The 19,044-nt window shown below is 40.0% G+C and overlaps 1 protein-coding gene across 2 annotated transcripts in view; it reads right to left on the bottom strand.

Annotated features, from left to right (window-relative positions):
• RAPGEF4 (Rap guanine nucleotide exchange factor 4) overlaps nt 1-15,851 on the bottom strand; it is a 152,751-nt gene extending 136,900 nt beyond the window's left edge. For both annotated transcript variants that reach the window (XM_086750857.1, XM_086750859.1), the window contains exons 1-3: nt 15,748-15,851; nt 4,407-4,549; nt 3,213-3,301 (exon numbers count right to left, since the gene is read on the bottom strand). In XM_086750857.1, the coding sequence (XP_086606983.1) occupies nt 3,213-3,301; nt 4,407-4,549; nt 15,748-15,812 (297 nt within the window). In that variant the 5' untranslated portion in view covers nt 15,813-15,851. The remainder of the gene's footprint in view (nt 1-3,212; nt 3,302-4,406; nt 4,550-15,747) is intronic.
• Nucleotides 15,852-19,044: the final 3,193 nt, after the last annotated feature.

Below are 19,044 nucleotides of genomic sequence, written 5' to 3'. Positions count from 1 at the left end.
TAAATTGTATGGTCCCATTTCAATGGCAAATGAAATTACCACAATGAGCAGCAGCAGCTAGCATATTTTACCACTTCAGTGGAACAGAACTAACAGTAAAAGAGAAATCTGCTCTAGTCAAACTCTTTAAACCAGGTATATTGTAAATATTTTAATATGATTTTCAAACTAGCCATTTTAGTATTGAACACGACCTGTACTTCGTTTGTTATGTATTCTGACACTGCCATCTTGTGACAATAAACAGTTTTACAAGCTGTAAGAAAGGATTTTTTCGAACCAATATGAAATTGAGGCTTTATCTATGAGATCCTAAATATGCGTGTTTGTCCTTATTAAAACATTTAACTCAGTACATGGAATTCTTCCTCTTATCATAATAGTAAATAATAAATATTGTTAATATTTCTGTTTATATGAATTCTCAACTTGGTCCTAATCAGTATTACTACATTTTCTGTCAGAAACCACAGGTGTCTGCATGAGTAAGCTAATGGGCAGCAAGAATTGTACGAATTAATACTTCACTAGCTACACTGTTGATCCATTAGTGCATTTCGACATAGTTTCTAGTGCAAGACATGTAACTACATGCCTCTGTAGGAACAAAGGCCATTAAGACATTCTTACTAAGCATCAAGGGCACAATAACTTACTGCACACTTAATGGCAGAAAGCTGCCAAACACCAAAGGTGACTGCATAAAGAATTAGCACATGGTAGCTGCTACACAATGCATTTATTCCCAAGGCTTGCTGAAATTTAAGTTCCCCGAGGAGACAGATAAACACCTAAGAAAAGTGAGACTAATGCATTTTTAATCAAGAGAATTGATTTTCCTTATCTGCATTAACAGCATAGGCATCATCACATAATCATAGGATAATTCAAGCTGCAAGAAAACTCAGGTAATCTAGTACAACCTCACCTTAACTATTAAAAGATTGTTAGCTCCATCTAAAGACTTTAAACCAATAGGAACCTAAATACAAAGTTAGCTTCTCTCTTCCTAGAAAAGATGGCATAGTCCTGTACTTTTACATGAGACTACAAAATTCTAAACTTGTAAACTCAAGTAAACTTCTGTATCTCTTCTGCTCTGCCGGAAGTTTCTCATTAGCATTAGTGCCATTTATGGTACCATAGTAACAGCAGGGCAATTAATCATTACTATGACTTTGCAAAGGAAGCTTTGGCTGTTACTGGAAAATGTGCTCCAGGCTGGTTACAAGCATCCCTATGCCTTAAGCACCGGTCATCCATTCTCATGTGGGAGCACAATGCTGGCAACTGAGTCTGTCAGGGCTGCCCACCCATGGAGCTACACCGTGTTTGTAGTGAGCACAGTAGCGAGGGAGCGCTAGCAAGTACTTGAAGCTCAAGAATAACTAACGCCATGCCAACAAGGAAGCACAGGCAAGACTGGAACAGGGAACCTGCAAGCAAAAGGCAGGACAAGGAGCAAGAGACCAAGGATGGACAAGAAAGAACATAGTATAAACACCAAGCTGGAGCAAAACCAGAGGAAATATTGAACTCAAATTCTATTTAGAAGTCCCCAACCACCAAACTTATTCAGCACTGGAACGGCAAATGCACGAGTTGCTGTCCTGTTGGCAGTGAGGCTGTATCCCTTGGCAACTGGGCAGTGGTAAGAATTCAGAAGCAAATGTGAGGTTAAGAAATTACTGCAGAATATAATTTCTAGAACTAGAACTACATAAATTGTAGTTCTGTAGCTTCCTATTGGCAGGAAACAGCAGTGAACTTGAATAAGCAGAAAAAAAATATTTCCATTAGATTTCTTAAAAGGCTGAAGTGTTCCATCCTCTCTCTAATGGAACAAATCAACACTCCAAACAGACTCTTAATTTAACTTCCACATCCAGAACACTTTTGTGGATGCATTTCTTTCTGATTCAGTAAAGAGCATTAGACCTTAACAACAGTGTGGTGCCATCTTTTGGCAAACATGGAAAATATTCCTGATTGCTTTAGACCTGCACAGAAAAAGGTCTCATAAGAGCTCAATACTGTTCCAAATTGTGACAATACTAATGACAGCCAGGCCATGCTGAGAATTATACTAATTATACTTTCAATAAGTCTCTACTTAGTACAGTGAAGAGGTTTTGAAAATAATGATATGGAAGAAGTTCTTCTTGTATCTATCATTTTACTGTAAGAAGCAGAAAGACCCAGTGCTCACACACTGTCCTGACTTGCATTCTGGCCTAATCTCAGTGGTGATGCAGCGTTCAATAAATTGGAAAATCCAGTTTCTGCCGATCTGCTATGAGCAAAAAACATTCTCCAATCAACCAAACTTTGAGCAAAGAATACACCACCACCCCCACCCCCTGACACACGCTATATTCAATAAAGGTGGGAAAAGGAGTAGTGTTGTATTTCAGGTCCTGGCTGGCCATACCACTCATGTGAAGGTACGAGTCACATGTCAGAGGTCCAACGTCATGCTGAGCTACAGATCTCGAACACAGGAGCAGGGAATGGGACATGATGTCTTCCCAGAAGACAGCTCACAGCAGGAAGTGCATGACTTGTTAGCATGAGATGATATTACATGGGTGGGAGACTCTCTCCATGAGACATATCTCCTCTTTTTAAAAATATTTACTCTAAATTCCCAATTTTGTAAATCCAGGAGTGCCAAGATACTGAGAAATTGCTTGCAATTTAGGGGAAATTTTACTTGTCCTTCCATTTCTTACACTGAAGAGGTAAGGCTTCTGGTCTCACATGGCAGCAGTTCCAATACTCTGCTGTCACTATAATACCTTCCCATTCTTGTAGTGGAGTCTGCAGTATGCTGTTATCAGACTGCACTCTTGGTGGGTTTGGTTTGAACTTTGTGAACAAGGACTAAACTAAAATATTTCCAGGGAATGAATTAACAGCTCCTAGATCTTAAGCTTAACTTCATATGGCACTATTAGAAAATACAGAGGAGTCTTGTTTCATATTAAAACATAGACCTCTTTTCAGAGCATTACATTTCCATTTTCTTGAAATCCATGGCATGATTTGCCTCCAAAGACAAAGGACAACTGAGACGAAAGGAGACTCAGAGAAACAAGCTTGTCATAAGACAAAACATCTGTACAGTACATATGGTTGTTATCTACCTCAGCATAAGTCATATTTTTTCTTTGTACTATTGACTGGATGGCTTCAATGAAAAATCTATTTACCTGGTGATTGCTTGTATCAGAAACCTTCACATCCAGTGATCCTGTCAGAACAGCATACCAGTTCGTCCCAATATCACCCTGACGGAATACTGGAAAGATGAAATCTTGTAAATAAGAGCTCTTTAAGTTTAGCAACATTAACAAATATTTTCCCTCATATTACTGTACTACTGTAGCCATTGCTGGTGCTATAGAATTTCCCATATCAGACTACTTTATTATTACAATAATATTTCCAATGACACTGGAAAGCACATATTTTAGTAAACTGGTCAATACACTACAGAAACAATGAAAGCACACAGAATTACTTCACTCTTCTCCCCAGCTTGCTTCTCCTTTACTGCTCAGTTAATAAACAGAAGAAACAAACAAACAAACAAAGACTTCCTGAACAATGTCCCTTTGAAATTCAGAATCTTCCAATACAGACACAGCTCCCAATGACTTCAGTAAGAGTTCTGGCTGAGAAACAATTGCAGGACTTTATGTTTAGGCATTCCAACTGTGTGATTACAGAGCATCAGAATTCCTGTTACTCTAAGCAAACCCCAGTGCTGTGTGCCTAAAGCACAGCAGATTTACCTGAGGAGTTATCTGAGACTCTACCAAACACCACAGTTTGTCATCAACTATTCCCCTAGTACAGCTCTGGAAACTCACACATTCCCATCACAGAACCACTACTTATTTTCATCTCAGTTTCACAAACCAAGCATAGCTGTCTACCTTCACACACGGGCTACCAGAGCAGGTAAAAAGCTGTTGCACTCCACAGCAGTATGCAGCTCTGCAAACGTGTCTTGTGTTATCCAGGGTGACTGCAAACCACACGCTATTAGTGATATGCCTAGGTGATACATTTTGCCCCTGACATCACAAAGCACCTACAAAAGAGATCAATAATACATGTACAGGGGAAAAATGAGGCTTAAGTGCAATGACTTGCTTGTAATCTTTCAACAAAACAGTGGCAGAGTCCTAAATCAAATAATATGTGCCTTGTTACCATAGATTCACTACACACTGTATTTGTAGAGCAAGCAGCACTTTAGTTCTGCCTTCCCCTATGACTGTAAACATTTTTATGGCCATTCCACTGACTGTGCTCTCTCATCGATCTCCTAGAGACAATTCCAGCCTAACCTCCAGTTTCATCTACATAAAATAGATCATCATACAAAACTCTCTTACATGTGATTCCTTTTTCCAGATTTTCATAATATCCACAGAGACATATCTGCTGGAGAAGGTTTGGATGAAATTTCTCAAAAGCTTTCACTTCTTTCAGTCGTGTAAATATTATATCTACATCTTCGCTGGAACGTTCCAAAGGTCTGCAAGAAGACAAAGGACAAAATTCTCAAGGGCTTAATCAGAGAAACATCCCCATCTGCATGCACCAAACTTACAAGTGTTTGCATTAAAAGTCACACTATAATATAAGCCAACTAAAATGCATTTCACAGGTACATAATTAAACCCTTCCAAAACATCCTAATAACCATCCATTATCAACTTAAGCATGATTAACATTTCAACACAGGCAGTGTCCAGAAGCCTCATTTAGCACCAAAGTCCTGCTGTAGCAATTAATGTAAAAGTATATATGATGATACAGTCCTTATCCTAAAGAGCTTAGAATGACATATGCTTTTAAGTTTGTAAGGGAACACGAATAAGCAGATGTCCAAACATACAAGAGGTCTGTGGAACTGGTGCCCAAAATAAAATTTCTCTGTGTGGCTAAAAGAAAAGCTTTAGATATCAGCAGTAACTCCAATATCCACATCTCTCTTCTGCATTTTACTGGGTACAAACTAACCTCAGTGCTGTTTTTTCTTCTCACTTACAAGCAAGAAAGACAATTTTAATAAGTACATTACCTTTCATGCAGTTCCTGTCTCTTAATGTTGGACAAATTAAATATACAAGCAAGAATCTTAACTCTTCATTGGTAAGGGTAAAAAGTTTTAATCCAAGTATTTAAAATCTATGACAGTAAGACCTTTAAAAACACAAGACTTCAAGAAAAATAAAATTGTAGAACTCCCTCCAACAAAGTAGCATGTGGAGCAGTTCAGCAGGTTCAGAAAACGGCTATTTATGCAACTAAAGTGAATTAGCTCCATAACATACATTTTAAACGTTATGAATCAGCAGGTAAGCCAACCACTAACTGACAGAATCAGAAAGAATCTTTCATAACACACTAAATGCCTACCACCACGCTCAGGAAGAAACATAGAATGTTCCTAGGAGATCACGCTGGAGCAGATAGAGAAATCATTTCTGTATAAAGGGCTACCAGAAAGACAGACAATTGTCAGTGATCGTTAGGCCTATCACTCACTCAAATGCTGCTAGTTAATTTTACTGACAAATATGTTCTTTTAGCCAGTGGATGAGCTTCTAAATGAAGAGAAGTCAGATAGCTTAAATTGAACAATGACTAAGTTCACAAATATGTTTGTTTATCATCTTACTGTTTCACCCACAGTGTAAGCACTTCTTCCAACAAGACTCTTTTCAAAGACTCCTCTTTGGAATCAAAGACTTAAATGATACAAATCTTTGTCTCAGGGAAGAAGCCCAGATTCTACTCACATTGAATCTCTGTCTCTCACCTTTCTTACTAAATTAAGACTAGGAGAGATTAAATCTCTATCCTCATTTACACTCCAACTTACCCTTATTAACTACCGATGAGAACAATAACTCTCTGGTGTATATGACTGCTTCTACATCATAGTGACATCCTCTTACCACTTCAAACCACAGCCAACTACAACAGCTCCCTTCTGAAATAGTTCAAGTAAAATTTTCACCCATTCCTTTTTTTTAAGCTTTGCACTAGCTGACAGGTAATAATAAGCTTTAACTCTCTTGTCAAAATCCTTTTAAGAAGATTAGGAAGTGCAGCTTGCAAACAGATTTTAAATCCATTTATACAAGATCACTACCCAAATTACCCTAGCACACTAACTTCCTTAATTTATAGACTCTCAAAATTAACATCAAAACAAGTTAAAAAAGGGAGATCATTCTCAGAATATACTCTTTTCCTAGAAAAACTGTGTCTGAGACTGTTTCATTCATGCAACTGCTCAAAGTTGACTCCATTCAAGTCCATCAGTTCATCTGCACAGAATTAACTGTAGGATCTCAGTGGTTAGTGGCTTTCATTGTCTGATGCAGCTGGTCAGGGAAAAAGCAAACACAGTTAGCAAACAACATGCAGCAGGTTGTATAAACATAATCAACACTGTTCTCTCAGTGCTCTTTCTGAAATGCCAGTGTAGAAATCTCTTCCACTTCTGGTCCTGCCAAGAAGACAAGGTTGGGGGGGGATTTAATTCATAGACTGTGTAGCTTTTTTTCCTGAGAGTTGCTGGTGGCTCAAGAGGCAGAGTTTCCATCTAGCTCAGGAGAAGGTGAGCTAGATGGGCTAGCTCACCCATTGATGAAGGTTCACTTCCATTGATGTGGCAAGGAATGTCTTGTGTCAGGCAGATGAACTGCAGGAAAAGCTCCTTCTAACAAAACTGCTTCATGACCCCGGTAAAGTGAGTCATCATGGAAGGACAAGCATTCTCACAGGTAGACGAGCCACACTTTTTGGAGTTTTAAACAGCACAGCAGTGAGAAAACAAACTCTATTGGAAAAGACAAGTTAAAGTGATGTGTTCCTAGCGACTTACTTTAGCAAGCAGCTGAGCTACAGTGTAGCTCAAAACTTCTAAGTAATAGGCATAGTAGTAATCAAAAATCTGTTATATTCCTTACAATGTTTCTTAATAATTCATTACTGCAAGCCATTTGTTTCAGTAGCCTTTCTTGGGTTTAATATTACTGTGTGCAACTAAATTTCCACAAATGTTTTTACTGGAGGGTTCACATTTTGATCCAGCACATTTGGAAACGAAGCTAGAACTTGAGAGAGGCTTCTAGTGAATTATTTAACCATTAATCTATCTTAGAGAAGGTAGTATAAAAGCATGAAAGCGAACTAGGATCCAAGTTGTTTCACAACAAAATGCCTTTGGGTTTGATCAGAGCTCCTGGGAAATGTCCTCAATGTTTAGGAACAAGGAATTAACTAACACTAGGTGCCCCAAGCTGAGGTGGCCCTTAGTCCTTACTAGGACGTGGAATTTTGCCTATGTAAAAACTCCGGATTGCAGTGTAACAGTAACAGTTGCAGCACTTAAACTGATTTCTATTAGTGCTTATAGTCGGTAACAATGAGACTGGTGTTGAAAGGATAGTTTTACTTCGTGAGAGAGCATAATGGGAATAATAAAATACCATGGTGTCAATTAACTGCTTTTCCACATGACTATAAAACTCAGGCAAAAAAAAACTTTGTAGAAAGTATCTTTTAATAAAATTATTACCATTGTAACTGTTGTCATCATCATTAAATTAACATTAATTATTCTATTTATGATGCCAAATTTTGTTTTCTATTTCCTAAGTACAAACTGCCTAGCACAGAACATCAGTAGAGGACAACATAAATTTACTTCCTCATTGCAGTTATCTTACTAAATTGCTGTAAACTTGGTTTTTTTGAAGGATAGTTTGGAATAATATTTAAACAACTGATATTTTAATATATTCCTTAGAATATTAATTATTAAACATATTAATTAGAAAAGTACTACTGGTGGCAGATGGATTCAACCTTTAATGTCACTGTAGTCACACTGATAGGAGGCAGTGGTATTAATCCAGAAAAGAACCATTCCCCAAACCAGGGAGTCAACAAGTCAGCCCCAAGGAGGTGAATCTCCCTCCAGCCTCCACATGGCTCCAAAAGCCTCTGGAAAGGCCTGGAGCACCTCAAGTTGCTCCTCTGCGATCACCACTGCTGTTCTCTAGAGAGCAATCTCACCGAGCTCAGCCCCGCTCTGCTAAAGCGGTGCTGGTGAGGATGTCCTTCTGCTCTGTCCTGTGACACCGATGCTAGTATGCTACTGAAGTGTCCCCTCACTGCTGATGCTGTAGAGTTGTAACTTGATATCCGTGATCATAAGAAGGTAAAAAATGCATTTCAGTGAGTCTTTAACTACCACTGGATTTTCTGCTAAAGCTTCTGTCCTTTCCTAAGTGTACTCCTGTTTCTGAAAGCTCTAGCCCAATGTATGGAATAGGACCACAGATGAATCTAAAAGAGTGGACAACTCTCCTAAATCAACTAAAATTCTTCAGCTCTCAACCGTCTGGTAGAGGTATCAGCTGGAGCAGAAGCATTTTAAGGCAAGGTCATCCTTCCTGTAGAAAATCTATGACTCTATACACAGTGAAGCACCCACTCCCTTGGCTGCCCGACACAATTTAAAATAAATTTGGAAGTGTTGCATTTGTCTTCATCTTTTTTTGCTTAAAAAAAAAAAACCCCAGCTTCTTACTAATTTTTCTCAACTTCTCAGCATCTTTGTGGGGCAGCTGCTGCTGTATCTCCCTTTCCCTCAAGTCTGCAGGGTACAAGCCCAGAAAGAGCTTTAGCAGCTGCTGTAGCAACCACACTTCACTAACTGGCCCAGCAACCACAACTGAGTCAGTAACATACTATGACAATAGCAAATGCCAGGACAAAACCCTGCCGCAGGAATGACTGATTTGGAAGTGAAAACTTCACACTTAGTATCTCCCACTGTGAAGGATAATGCATGGGTGACACTTCTACACTCCCGCCTCCAATCTTCAATTTAATATGACTGTTCCTATATTTGTGTCTCAAATGTATGTCTGTGCTGACATCCCATTTCTCTGTGGTCAAAGTGAGGTGGGTATTTCCAGTGTTGCAAAGCAGGGCTACAAAATTATCAGGAAATGACAAAAAGCAAGAGCATGTAATTTACTTTTGCTACCCTATAAGCCTTTCTGCTTTGTTTGACTACTGAATGCTTCACCCAGCTCCTTATTTATACTACTAATTCAGCTTTTCAGAGCGTAGTAAGTCTTATCTAGCAGTAATATTTTCACACAAGACACTATCTATCTCCTCCATGCTTCTTCAATACAACATCACAGCACACATATACAAGTGACAGCACCAATGCTAGTTATACATCTCTACTCAACTATGTCAATAAGCTTCATTGAAGGACATCTTACCCCTGATTTATCTGGTTGTGAAGATTTCGGGCATATATTTTATACAGATGAAACAATTTTCTTGACAATGTCTGCTAGACTACTTGTAAAAGGAGATGATAAAAAAACCTGCCAAAAGTGTCTCTTCAAAAGGCTATTTCATGTTTTTAAGTGCAAACTATTCAAAGTTTAAATATAGGCAAAGGATAACTGCTACAATTCTTCACACATACAATTTGGGCAAGTATTTCTGTTCATGTGTAGTACATATAACTTTCTAAAAGAAACTACTTGACGGTGTTAAGATGAAATATTTGAGAGTTTATGTATGCTATGAAAGACTTGTTAACCTAGAAGAAAGGAAAAAGTTGGAGTTTTTGTTTTGATTTATAAAGTTTATCTAACAATAACCTATTAATTTCTCTTCTACCATATAATATGTCCTTTTTTTAGGTTCTTCCTCGTAATTGCTTTGACACTTGAAAAAGAAAATTCAGAAGATACGCGCTTTGCCAGGATGCCTCTAGAATTTTAAAATGTTTATTTCTGTAACATCTGTTAAAAAATCTGAACCCTGCTCTCAGGTCCACTTCCTTCCTTTGCTCTTTTTAACTCTTTAAAAGGGCAATATTGCAGGAACAGTCCATGAAGGATGAGCAGATATGATGTTAAGATCTATTTATTAAGTAATGATATTCAAGAAGATTTATCTCAAGTTAAAAATACACTACCTGAACAATACAGCTAGAATAGGAAACAAAACATAAAAAAAAATTTCACCTTTATATGCTTTTTAAAAAGACAAAATATTTCAAGAGAAAAAATAAAAATTTCATTTATGGAAATTGTTATGTATAGTGCGTGCAAACAACCAAGGTGTGACTAAACCTTACTGAATAAACACTCCAACTTTCATAAACACAAACTGGAGCTCAGGACAGTTAAAATTCCATTTGACAGAAGTAGATCTGGATTAAATTACATTAACCAGCACTGTAGCTTCATAATAGACATTAAAAGCACTTTAATATGAAGACAGACTCAGAGATACATTGCAAATGAAATTTATAATTGAACAATACAAGTGATGACATCCTTTGATTCAAACTCTGGCCACTGCCATCCACCAATACACTACACCAAATGCACCTCTACCCATTTAGAATCTGCATTGTTACAGCTAATGAAATTTTAAAACTTACAGCAACTTGAAATAACTTCTACAGATTTACGTTGACATACATTTTGACAACTGCTGAATTCAAAGATAAGTGAAAAGTAGTCAGTTCAGGAAAAATTCATTGAGGATACTGATAAAGCAGCAGGAGTAGTAAGTGATCAGCCAAATAGTGGAGAAAATACTAACAGAACAAAGGAAGTATCATAACAAGCTTGTTAAAGGCAGCAAATTGTAAGATGCAGATGAAAACAGATGTCACATTGGATGAGAAAAATACATATATTTGAAAAATATCTGGTGACCATCTGACTTTGTGGGTATGATTTCAATCAGCTGGTTTGTTGTTTTTTTATTCCTTTGCTGGAATATGAGTTTTTGTTATTAAAAAAAATTAATCTGCTCAGAATATAGGATTTTAGAGATCAAATTCTAACAACATGCCAGAAATAACTCAGGCAACAACAGTTTAGACATGTTTCCAGTATCACCTGGTAAAAGAGAAAACCTACAGTTGCACAAGTACCACACCAATCATGCAGCCACTTCATAAGACTACCAACTAAATTTGAATATATCATGTTCTAATAGGCACACACACGTATTAGTTTGCTCTGGAGGGCCATGACAATATTTATACAGATAAACTTGCTCAGGCAAGTACTTCTCCTTCCTCTTAATACTTGTCCATAGAACAAGCATGTAACTTACTGCAATCACATGTAACAAACGGAAGCCGATATTAGAAATGCCTAAGCATGTGAGCAGAGAAAAAAACAGCTTGAATTTGTTTAAAATACAACACCTGCTGTCACTGTGAGTTATATGCAATAAAATGCACAGACCTACAAGCTTATGGCAAGCTATATTAACAACTATTTTGATCTGTCTAAGGAGATATGGAAAGAAAAAAAGGCTTTTTTATTACTTATCAAAGACTGCACCTTTGCACTGGACTAGAAGACAGGTTGCATGATGCAGAAAGATAAATTTGTTATTATTCATCACTCTCAGAAGATTGCACCTTCAGATGAGTGCTAGAAAGCACTTAGGTTATGTCTACACTGCTCTGTCTCCAAGTTTCCACGCCCACCGCAGTGCCTGCTGCTGATACATCCTCACACAGACTTCATCCAAGTATACACCAGCTTAGCCATCTACTACATACAGAGAGAAAACACCAAGCACACAGGCCAACGGGAGCTGCAGTGTATGTCCACGATTTTGTTCAGATCCAAACTACATGAAAAATGCTCGTGTTACTTCTATAGTTTTCTTACAAATAAAAAGCAAGGATAGAAATTTAAAATATATAGAAGTCAGTGTGTGTTTTACTAATCACATACAAATATGTTTTAAAAGTAAATAATATAGTTTCACAAAGCAATTCTAAAATATTCACAATATTGCCTGATCATAAATCTATATCCCATTATCTTTGATGTGGACGACAAGCATTTTCCCTATTTCTTTTACAACACTTCTTTCAGAATATCAGTTCTTCATCCTAGCCTGTCTGTATACTCACAAGAGACCTGCTGACTATCAAGCATATACAAATAACTTACATCTCAAAGGTATGTTACAATGAACTAAAAAATCCTGACTCAAATATGTTGGTGCTACATAGATTCAGTCTGAATTTACACTCACATCTATGGGAGCCTGGCTTAAGGTACAGCTCTGAGATACTATCCCGTATGTTATTTGGGTTTTGTTAGATGTAAATGATGCAAGTTGAAAGCCCAACAAGAATGACAAGGATATAAAAGCTTAGCATGTACAATATGTCCTTGAAATGCCCATTCACATTTAAATAATTTATAAATAGCTGGGCAAAGATTATAACATTCTTAGCACAACAGGCTAGCAAAGTTACATGCTTTGCTGTGTGATCTGCTCCTCCAGCCTACTAAGGCACTGAAGGTTATATTTAATAGACATAAAAACACAAGATGCCATAGCCAGGTATTAAATCCTGGTACCTCTGATCGCTGTGAATGCTGTACATCATTAAAAAGTTTGTATTTGAATCCAGTTAAAACACTTATTCAAATTCGTAACTGTGACTACGTTTAGAGAAATAACAGTTAGGTAAAAAGTACTTTGTCTACCATTCAATAAAGATATGTCAACATGAATATTTCCTGATTAGACAGTCTTTGGTGTGAAAGAAACCATGAGAGCAGAGAAGACATTGTTTCTAAGCTAATAATACATACTTGCATAAATCAGCAATCTTCTTTTAACTATGTGCAGATCACACATATAGAAAAATGGTAGGTATGCTTCTGCTTCCTAGGAAATCAGTGGTAAGGCAACTATATACTTCAAAGATAAAAGGACTCGCATCCTTAACACAAAAATTATTTAAGTCTCCAGGTACAACCAGGATGTACCACTGCTCAGCGCTGATCCTCTCTGTCTCCTGCAAAAATAAAATACTCTTTATAGAGTACAGCATTCAGAAATTCTCTCCTCCTGCTTTTCCTTACCTTGCACTTGTGACTTTATATATAAATACTGTCCCGTGTATTTGACTTTTAAGTGCTCATGTTTGGCTCTTGTGGTTAGTAACTACAAATGGAAGCAGCATGATCAAAGCACTGGTGGTCCTAGCCCACAGTACCCTACACAGTATTAACATTTGTCCTGAAACATTTTGGTGGTTCTTCATTTTTATGTGTTCTCATTTTAGATGTTAGTAGTTCTAGTTTGATATGTGACTTGGGGAAAAACCTCAAGAACATACACAAAACACATAATTTCTGTACATTATGTATTTTGTTATTTCCATTTAGAGAATAATTCTCCTTTTTTAAAAAAAGAATGAAGATGGATAGTCCATATTACATGCCATTTTAATTGTCTTTGCTGAGCCTCACCTAAAATTCTAAAGCATATCAGTTTCAGAACTGCCTTCCTCTTGAAAATATATTAATTAAGTACAACATATTAGAACTATCTTTATTATTTAATAAAAACATATTATATCCTACAGACAATTTTCTCATTAAATGATCCTATATTTACATAATTCACATTTAGGTTAGAAAATACAATAAGATTTTTTTAAAAGGCTTAAAATACATAGAAATTACATAATAATTCAAATGAGTACACTGACAGATCATCTATAGAAAATAAATACACTCTAGAAATACAAGTGTGTAAATTAATTAAAAATGAGTTCTCTAATAGTCCTTAGATTCCTATAGTACTTTTCCAACATAGCTTTAACTGTATTTTTTAAATAAAAAAAAAACAAACAAACAAAATGCAGAAGTGTATGTCCTATGATTGCAAAGCAAAGCATGGCAGAGACCAGAGAAAAAACTACAAGGATATTTCATGTCCTGGGTTTGTCCTACATCCAGATTGCCTTCTGGAAAAGAAGGACAATAACACATAATCCTTCAGGGCACTCAACAAATTGGTGCTAGTGGCTTATTCCAAGTGACAAAAAGGGAAGGAAAAGTTTAATCTTAATAGCTGTAATGAAATTCCCATTATGAAAATGATCAGTATACTAATTTTCATATAAATATAATAGCAGAGAGATTTCTACATGGAATGCTTGACATATATTTCCCAAAAACATCATTCACTCTCCAAGGCTATGCACCTTATTAAGCACAAACCCCTGAATTTTAGTTTACAACTTAGATCTCACGATGTATTGCATTTAAGAAACTTGAGAAATGACAGGGTCACCTACTTTAAAAGTATTGGGGCTCATACTCCACTTCTCCACATCTGCTCAATGTCAGTTCACACAGGGGAGAATCAGGCCCTCTGCTTCACTTTGATTTTTATACGGCTAGGTTACCATCACCAGTTCTGTTGGTATTTACATTTAGAGTACTTTCAAGAGTTACACACATTATTTAACCTCTAAGAGGTTAGTAATCTTTTAAGTTAAGTCATGTGCTAGAGAGGGGGACCAGTATTTGTGGTAGGTGTCTAGACTAAAAGTTTCATTAACTTACAATTTGCTGCCTGGACTGTTAAGGAAAACCTAATTAGAGGTGCAGTCCTACAACACTAGGAGGTTACCTGGAAGTGGGAGAAAATATGAGAAGAGGAAGGTTCCTTCTGTGTGCACAAAGGCTTCTCTCCACAGCACAGCCCCAAATGGCATCAACTGCCAAAAGCTGGCTAACGATGCTCACTCAGTAAACTGCTACACGCCATCTAAGTGAATTCTCTCCAATAGCTTTATTTGAACCGTAGAGCATACTTACAGTCTAAAATTTTGTTAACTATTTTCCTAGAATACAGGAGACACAGTGAACATTCAGAAACCAAATTTCTTCACTTCTGAACTAAGGCTGAAGGTAGGAATACAGCAAGGGACGTCTAAACCACCCACCATGCAACTTGACACTGTGAGACTCACTTTCTGCTGCAACACCCGGGGAAAGCACCCCAAAGAATTTATTCCTTTAAATAAATAAATAAATAAATGATCCACCTGTGTTTTTAGAAAGTGAGCACACCACCTCCGAGCACAGGTTAGCCAGCTGTAACTCCCACTCCCACTCCCGCAGTGCTGGCCGCCCACCTGTACCTGACCCCCAGGGGCAACCGCAGGCCCCAGATGCTGTTGCCGTTGAGGGCAGCCTCTTTCGTGGTCGGACATTTTATTTTATTCCGCCCGCCCCACCCTTCGGCCAACAGTCCTGCACCTGCCTACAGCACGGAAGGCTCTGAGGGGAGGGTCTCTCCTTTTTCGCCCGACCTGTCAGGCGGCTGGGCCAGGGGCTGTGAGTTTGGCGGGGGGAGCGGTGTGTTGAGGTGAGGCGAGCCGGGGGGCGGTGTGTGACAAGAGGCGGGGGGGCGGGCTGGGGCGCGAACGCCGCGGGCAGCGGGTCTGCCGTGGCCGCCACGGCGGGTCGCCGCCCGGCAGCTCCGGGCCCCGGACGCCCTCTCCTCGCCCTGGAGCTCCCCCTCCTCCACCACGTGCAGCGTCCTGCGGGCAGCAGAGCCCGGCGGAGAGCAGCCATCCCCCTGGGGACTGCCCGTCCCCGCCGCCGGGAGCATTTCGAGCCCCCATCCTGCCCCGCCGCCCCGGCTCTGCCTCCTCTGGGCATTTTGCTTCCCACCTGCACGCTCCTTATGTAAGGCAGGGTCTGACGGGGACCGGGGGGGTGTCAACACACACACACACATACATACATGCATGCATGCACGCAGGAGGGCAGGTTACACGCACACAGCATCCCTCCGCAGCCGCTCCTGTGAAGATGCCGATACCTTTTATCCAGGCAAGCGATCCACTCGCCGGAGGATGAGGAATGGGAGGTGTGAGCGGCGACCATGTTGGACAGCGATCAGGTCGCCGCACACCCGGCTGGCGGCGGCTCCCCCCGCCCGCCGGTCGGTCGGTCCGTCCTCCCTCCCTCGCTGCCTCCCTCCGCGCTCGGCGCGATGGGCTCGCCCAGGCCCCCGCGGCAGCCCGCCCTGCCCGCCGCAGGGAGCGGCGCGCCGGGGCGCGGGTCTGCTCGGCCGCCTTCCCGCCTCGGCCGCCTTCCCGCCTCGGCCCGCGGCCGGGCTGTCACCTGGCGCCGCCTCGGCCGCCCAGAGCACCCGGCCAGGAGGAGCGCCCGGGCCTGCCGCCCCGCAGCCGGCAGGTAGCGGCCTGGGGAGGGGGCGGCAAGGAGTTACTTCCCTCCCGGAGGGCGTTACTGGCCTCCCCCGGCTTTCCTGAGCCCCTCAGCACGCACACTGGAGCACGGCTCCCTGCCCTTGCTGCACCAGAGGTGTCCTTGACTGGGTTTGGAAGCGGGGTGGGGGAAATACAAGCTTTTTAATTATAGTAAGCCGGTCAGGAGTATCTTAGCAGCTCCGCAGATCCCTATGTGTCTGTCCCCTCAGTAAATCCCGAGGGGAAGGAAAGTGCAGTCCACATTTCAGGAATTTTTCTGAAACTGTGTCCTAAAGGCTCTGGTTTATTGTAGGTGAAAAATGAGCTGGGCAGTACAGCCTGTGAATAGGATTTAACAGTTGGAAGGAACCCAACACACAGCAAGAGAAAGGTGAGTCTAGTACACGATGAAAGCCATCCGCACCCTTCTGTTGCGATAGCGTGGCCTGCAAGATGTGGGGTTTTTAAGGATGCTAATGTATACATGATTTTAAAAGTGATGAGCAGAGGAAGGAATGCAGAACAGCAGGTCTCCCTGTTTTGCAAAGTTCTATGTGAAATATTTTCTGCAAAATATTTCAGGATCTAGATCATATCTTCCCAGATAATCTGTATATAACCATGAGCGTCAGCTTATAGTCAACACAACCTGCCTTGAGTAGCGTGGGAGAAAGGTAGGAAGCTACACAAATCTCAGCAGGATATTTGGGGTTACATGTAGATGATAGCAAAGTAAAACTCAAGCTGTGCCTTCCTTCAGGCTTGTAACTCCTCTCTGCTTTACAGTGTGGACACAAATTATTAATTCAGATGCTGATGATCTGCCAGTGCTTTTTACAGTTCTCCGTGGGCTATCTTCTCTGCCCTCTGTTCCAATCTCTTTCGCTGTACCAAGTGTGATTTTCTTATATACATGCGCTACTTCACATTTCACATCTACCTTTTAACAGCCTCATTGCTGCCATAGCTTATTCAGCACTTTAACAGAAAAAAAAATGTTAACATCAGGATACTGAACAGTATGATGAAAAATCTAAGGAAATATATCTAAAAATTCCTTTTGCTAAAAGGATACAGCTAAGAAATTGGCATAGCAGAGAATGCCACAAAAGCCAGTTCTTTCATTTTGCCTTAAAAAATTAAAGGGCATGCCAGAGGCATAGAACAGAGTGCTAGTCAGGAAGATCAAAGCTGCAGTTCTTCCTGTTCTGTAGTCTGGGGGCGGGGGGGAACCCAAAACTAAGAAAACCTAATTATTACATCTAAGCAATCGATCTGCTTGAGGAAAATCAATGCTATCAATTCCTCAATACGTGAGTGTTTGGGAACCAACAGAATAAGAGCTCCAAATGTAAGAAACACTAAATTCTCAAATTAATGATTTATAACATAGTGTGTACATTACAGAGGAATCAATAAAGCTCGCTAATTTTGTACTTCCATTATAAAACATTCATCACATTATTCCATATAATTACAGTTTTCCTTCCAGAGTCACACAAGGCAGCCCTTACTGCCCTTTCTCCCCTCAACGCAGTTTAAGCTTCAGTAGATGCTCTTTACTCTTAACTGGCATCAGGCCTGAGAAAGAGCCCAGAAACCACTCCTAGCTGAAGGCCTTTATCTTTTCTCACGGGCTATTTCACTGACACAAACAGCATTACACATACCAGTACCAGCAGTTTTGTACATAGCAACAGCGTAGCTCAGTCAGCAAAACCACGGGGCCGGGACTGTTCTGTGTTCCCTCAAGCCACCTCTGTTCAGTCCCTTCCCATCCGTACAATGTTTAATGACCCAACCACTAGAGGACAGGCTAGGCCTCCATAAAAGGTAGCAAGCAGGGATATTTCCTTGGTAAGCAGATGGCTAGGAGAAAATAAGCAGAGCTTCAAAAGACAAAACCTTTAGAATGCTCTCCTGGGATGCAACTTGTGAAAACCTTTGTCGGTGCTCATGAATCTACCCTTGATCAAGCAGCCTATCTGCCCTGGGACAGCCCTTTGCAGTCACCAATGCTTTTGATTCCAAGGAATGCAATGCCTGTAGGTATGAAGGGGATGTTGCTCAAGTGCCTGGCTGTGGTCAGACACTGCTCAGAGATGTACTTTTTTGTGAAGTAATCATTAAATGAGAGTTTAACACTTTGTGGATTGTGCAAGCTAGACAGGCCCAGAGTGGGCTAGGAATCCTGGGTATATCCATACTTCATTCAGAATTGTCTCAGTTAGAGAGTAATTAAAGTAAGACAGCCAAAATATACCTCTGGCAGTTGGATTATGTGTAATGATATAGCTTTCTGATTGAGACATGAGTGAAACATCTCAGAGAACCTTAGGCAGCGGGGAATAAATATTTGATTGGATCAAATATCTGCCTGTGTCAACCAAAGGGTCTCCAAACTGTACATAAATGTCAGGAGCTCCTGCCTACTGAAATCAGAAATCCTGAACTCCAGGTCAGTGCGTGTTTTCCTGAGATAAAAGATACCAAATAAGCAGTATATATCTCGTACAACAAGTCAAATGAAGTGCAGATTATCCTGAGAGTCTTAAGAATTCAGACCATAACAAGCCTAGGAAACATCATTTGAGAGTACTGGCCTCATGTTAATGGGGTCAAGTGTCCATTCACCTGTGCGTAAGAGCATAGGCTAGAAGGAAAATGCTGAAGCACACTTCATTGCTATAAGGACTGTATCTCCTCTTGGTGCCTCATAGTGTCTATTCTTCATTACTTTTCTAAGCTATGCACTTGTATGAAAAAGAGATGACCCAAAAGGTATTTGAGACCCAGGATTGTTAATGGACAAAAATGTGCTTATGCTCAGTCTCACCTGTATCTATACACTCCTTCTATTACATCTTTTGTGACGTTTCAGTTGAGAAAATGTAAAGGATTATGCA

This window comes from Chlamydotis macqueenii, chromosome 6 (assembly GCF_036417535.1).
Source record: "Chlamydotis macqueenii isolate bChlMac1 chromosome 6, bChlMac1.mat, whole genome shotgun sequence".
NCBI lineage: Eukaryota > Metazoa > Chordata > Aves > Otidiformes > Otididae > Chlamydotis > Chlamydotis macqueenii.
This window is presented reverse-complemented; position numbering and strand designations above follow the sequence as displayed.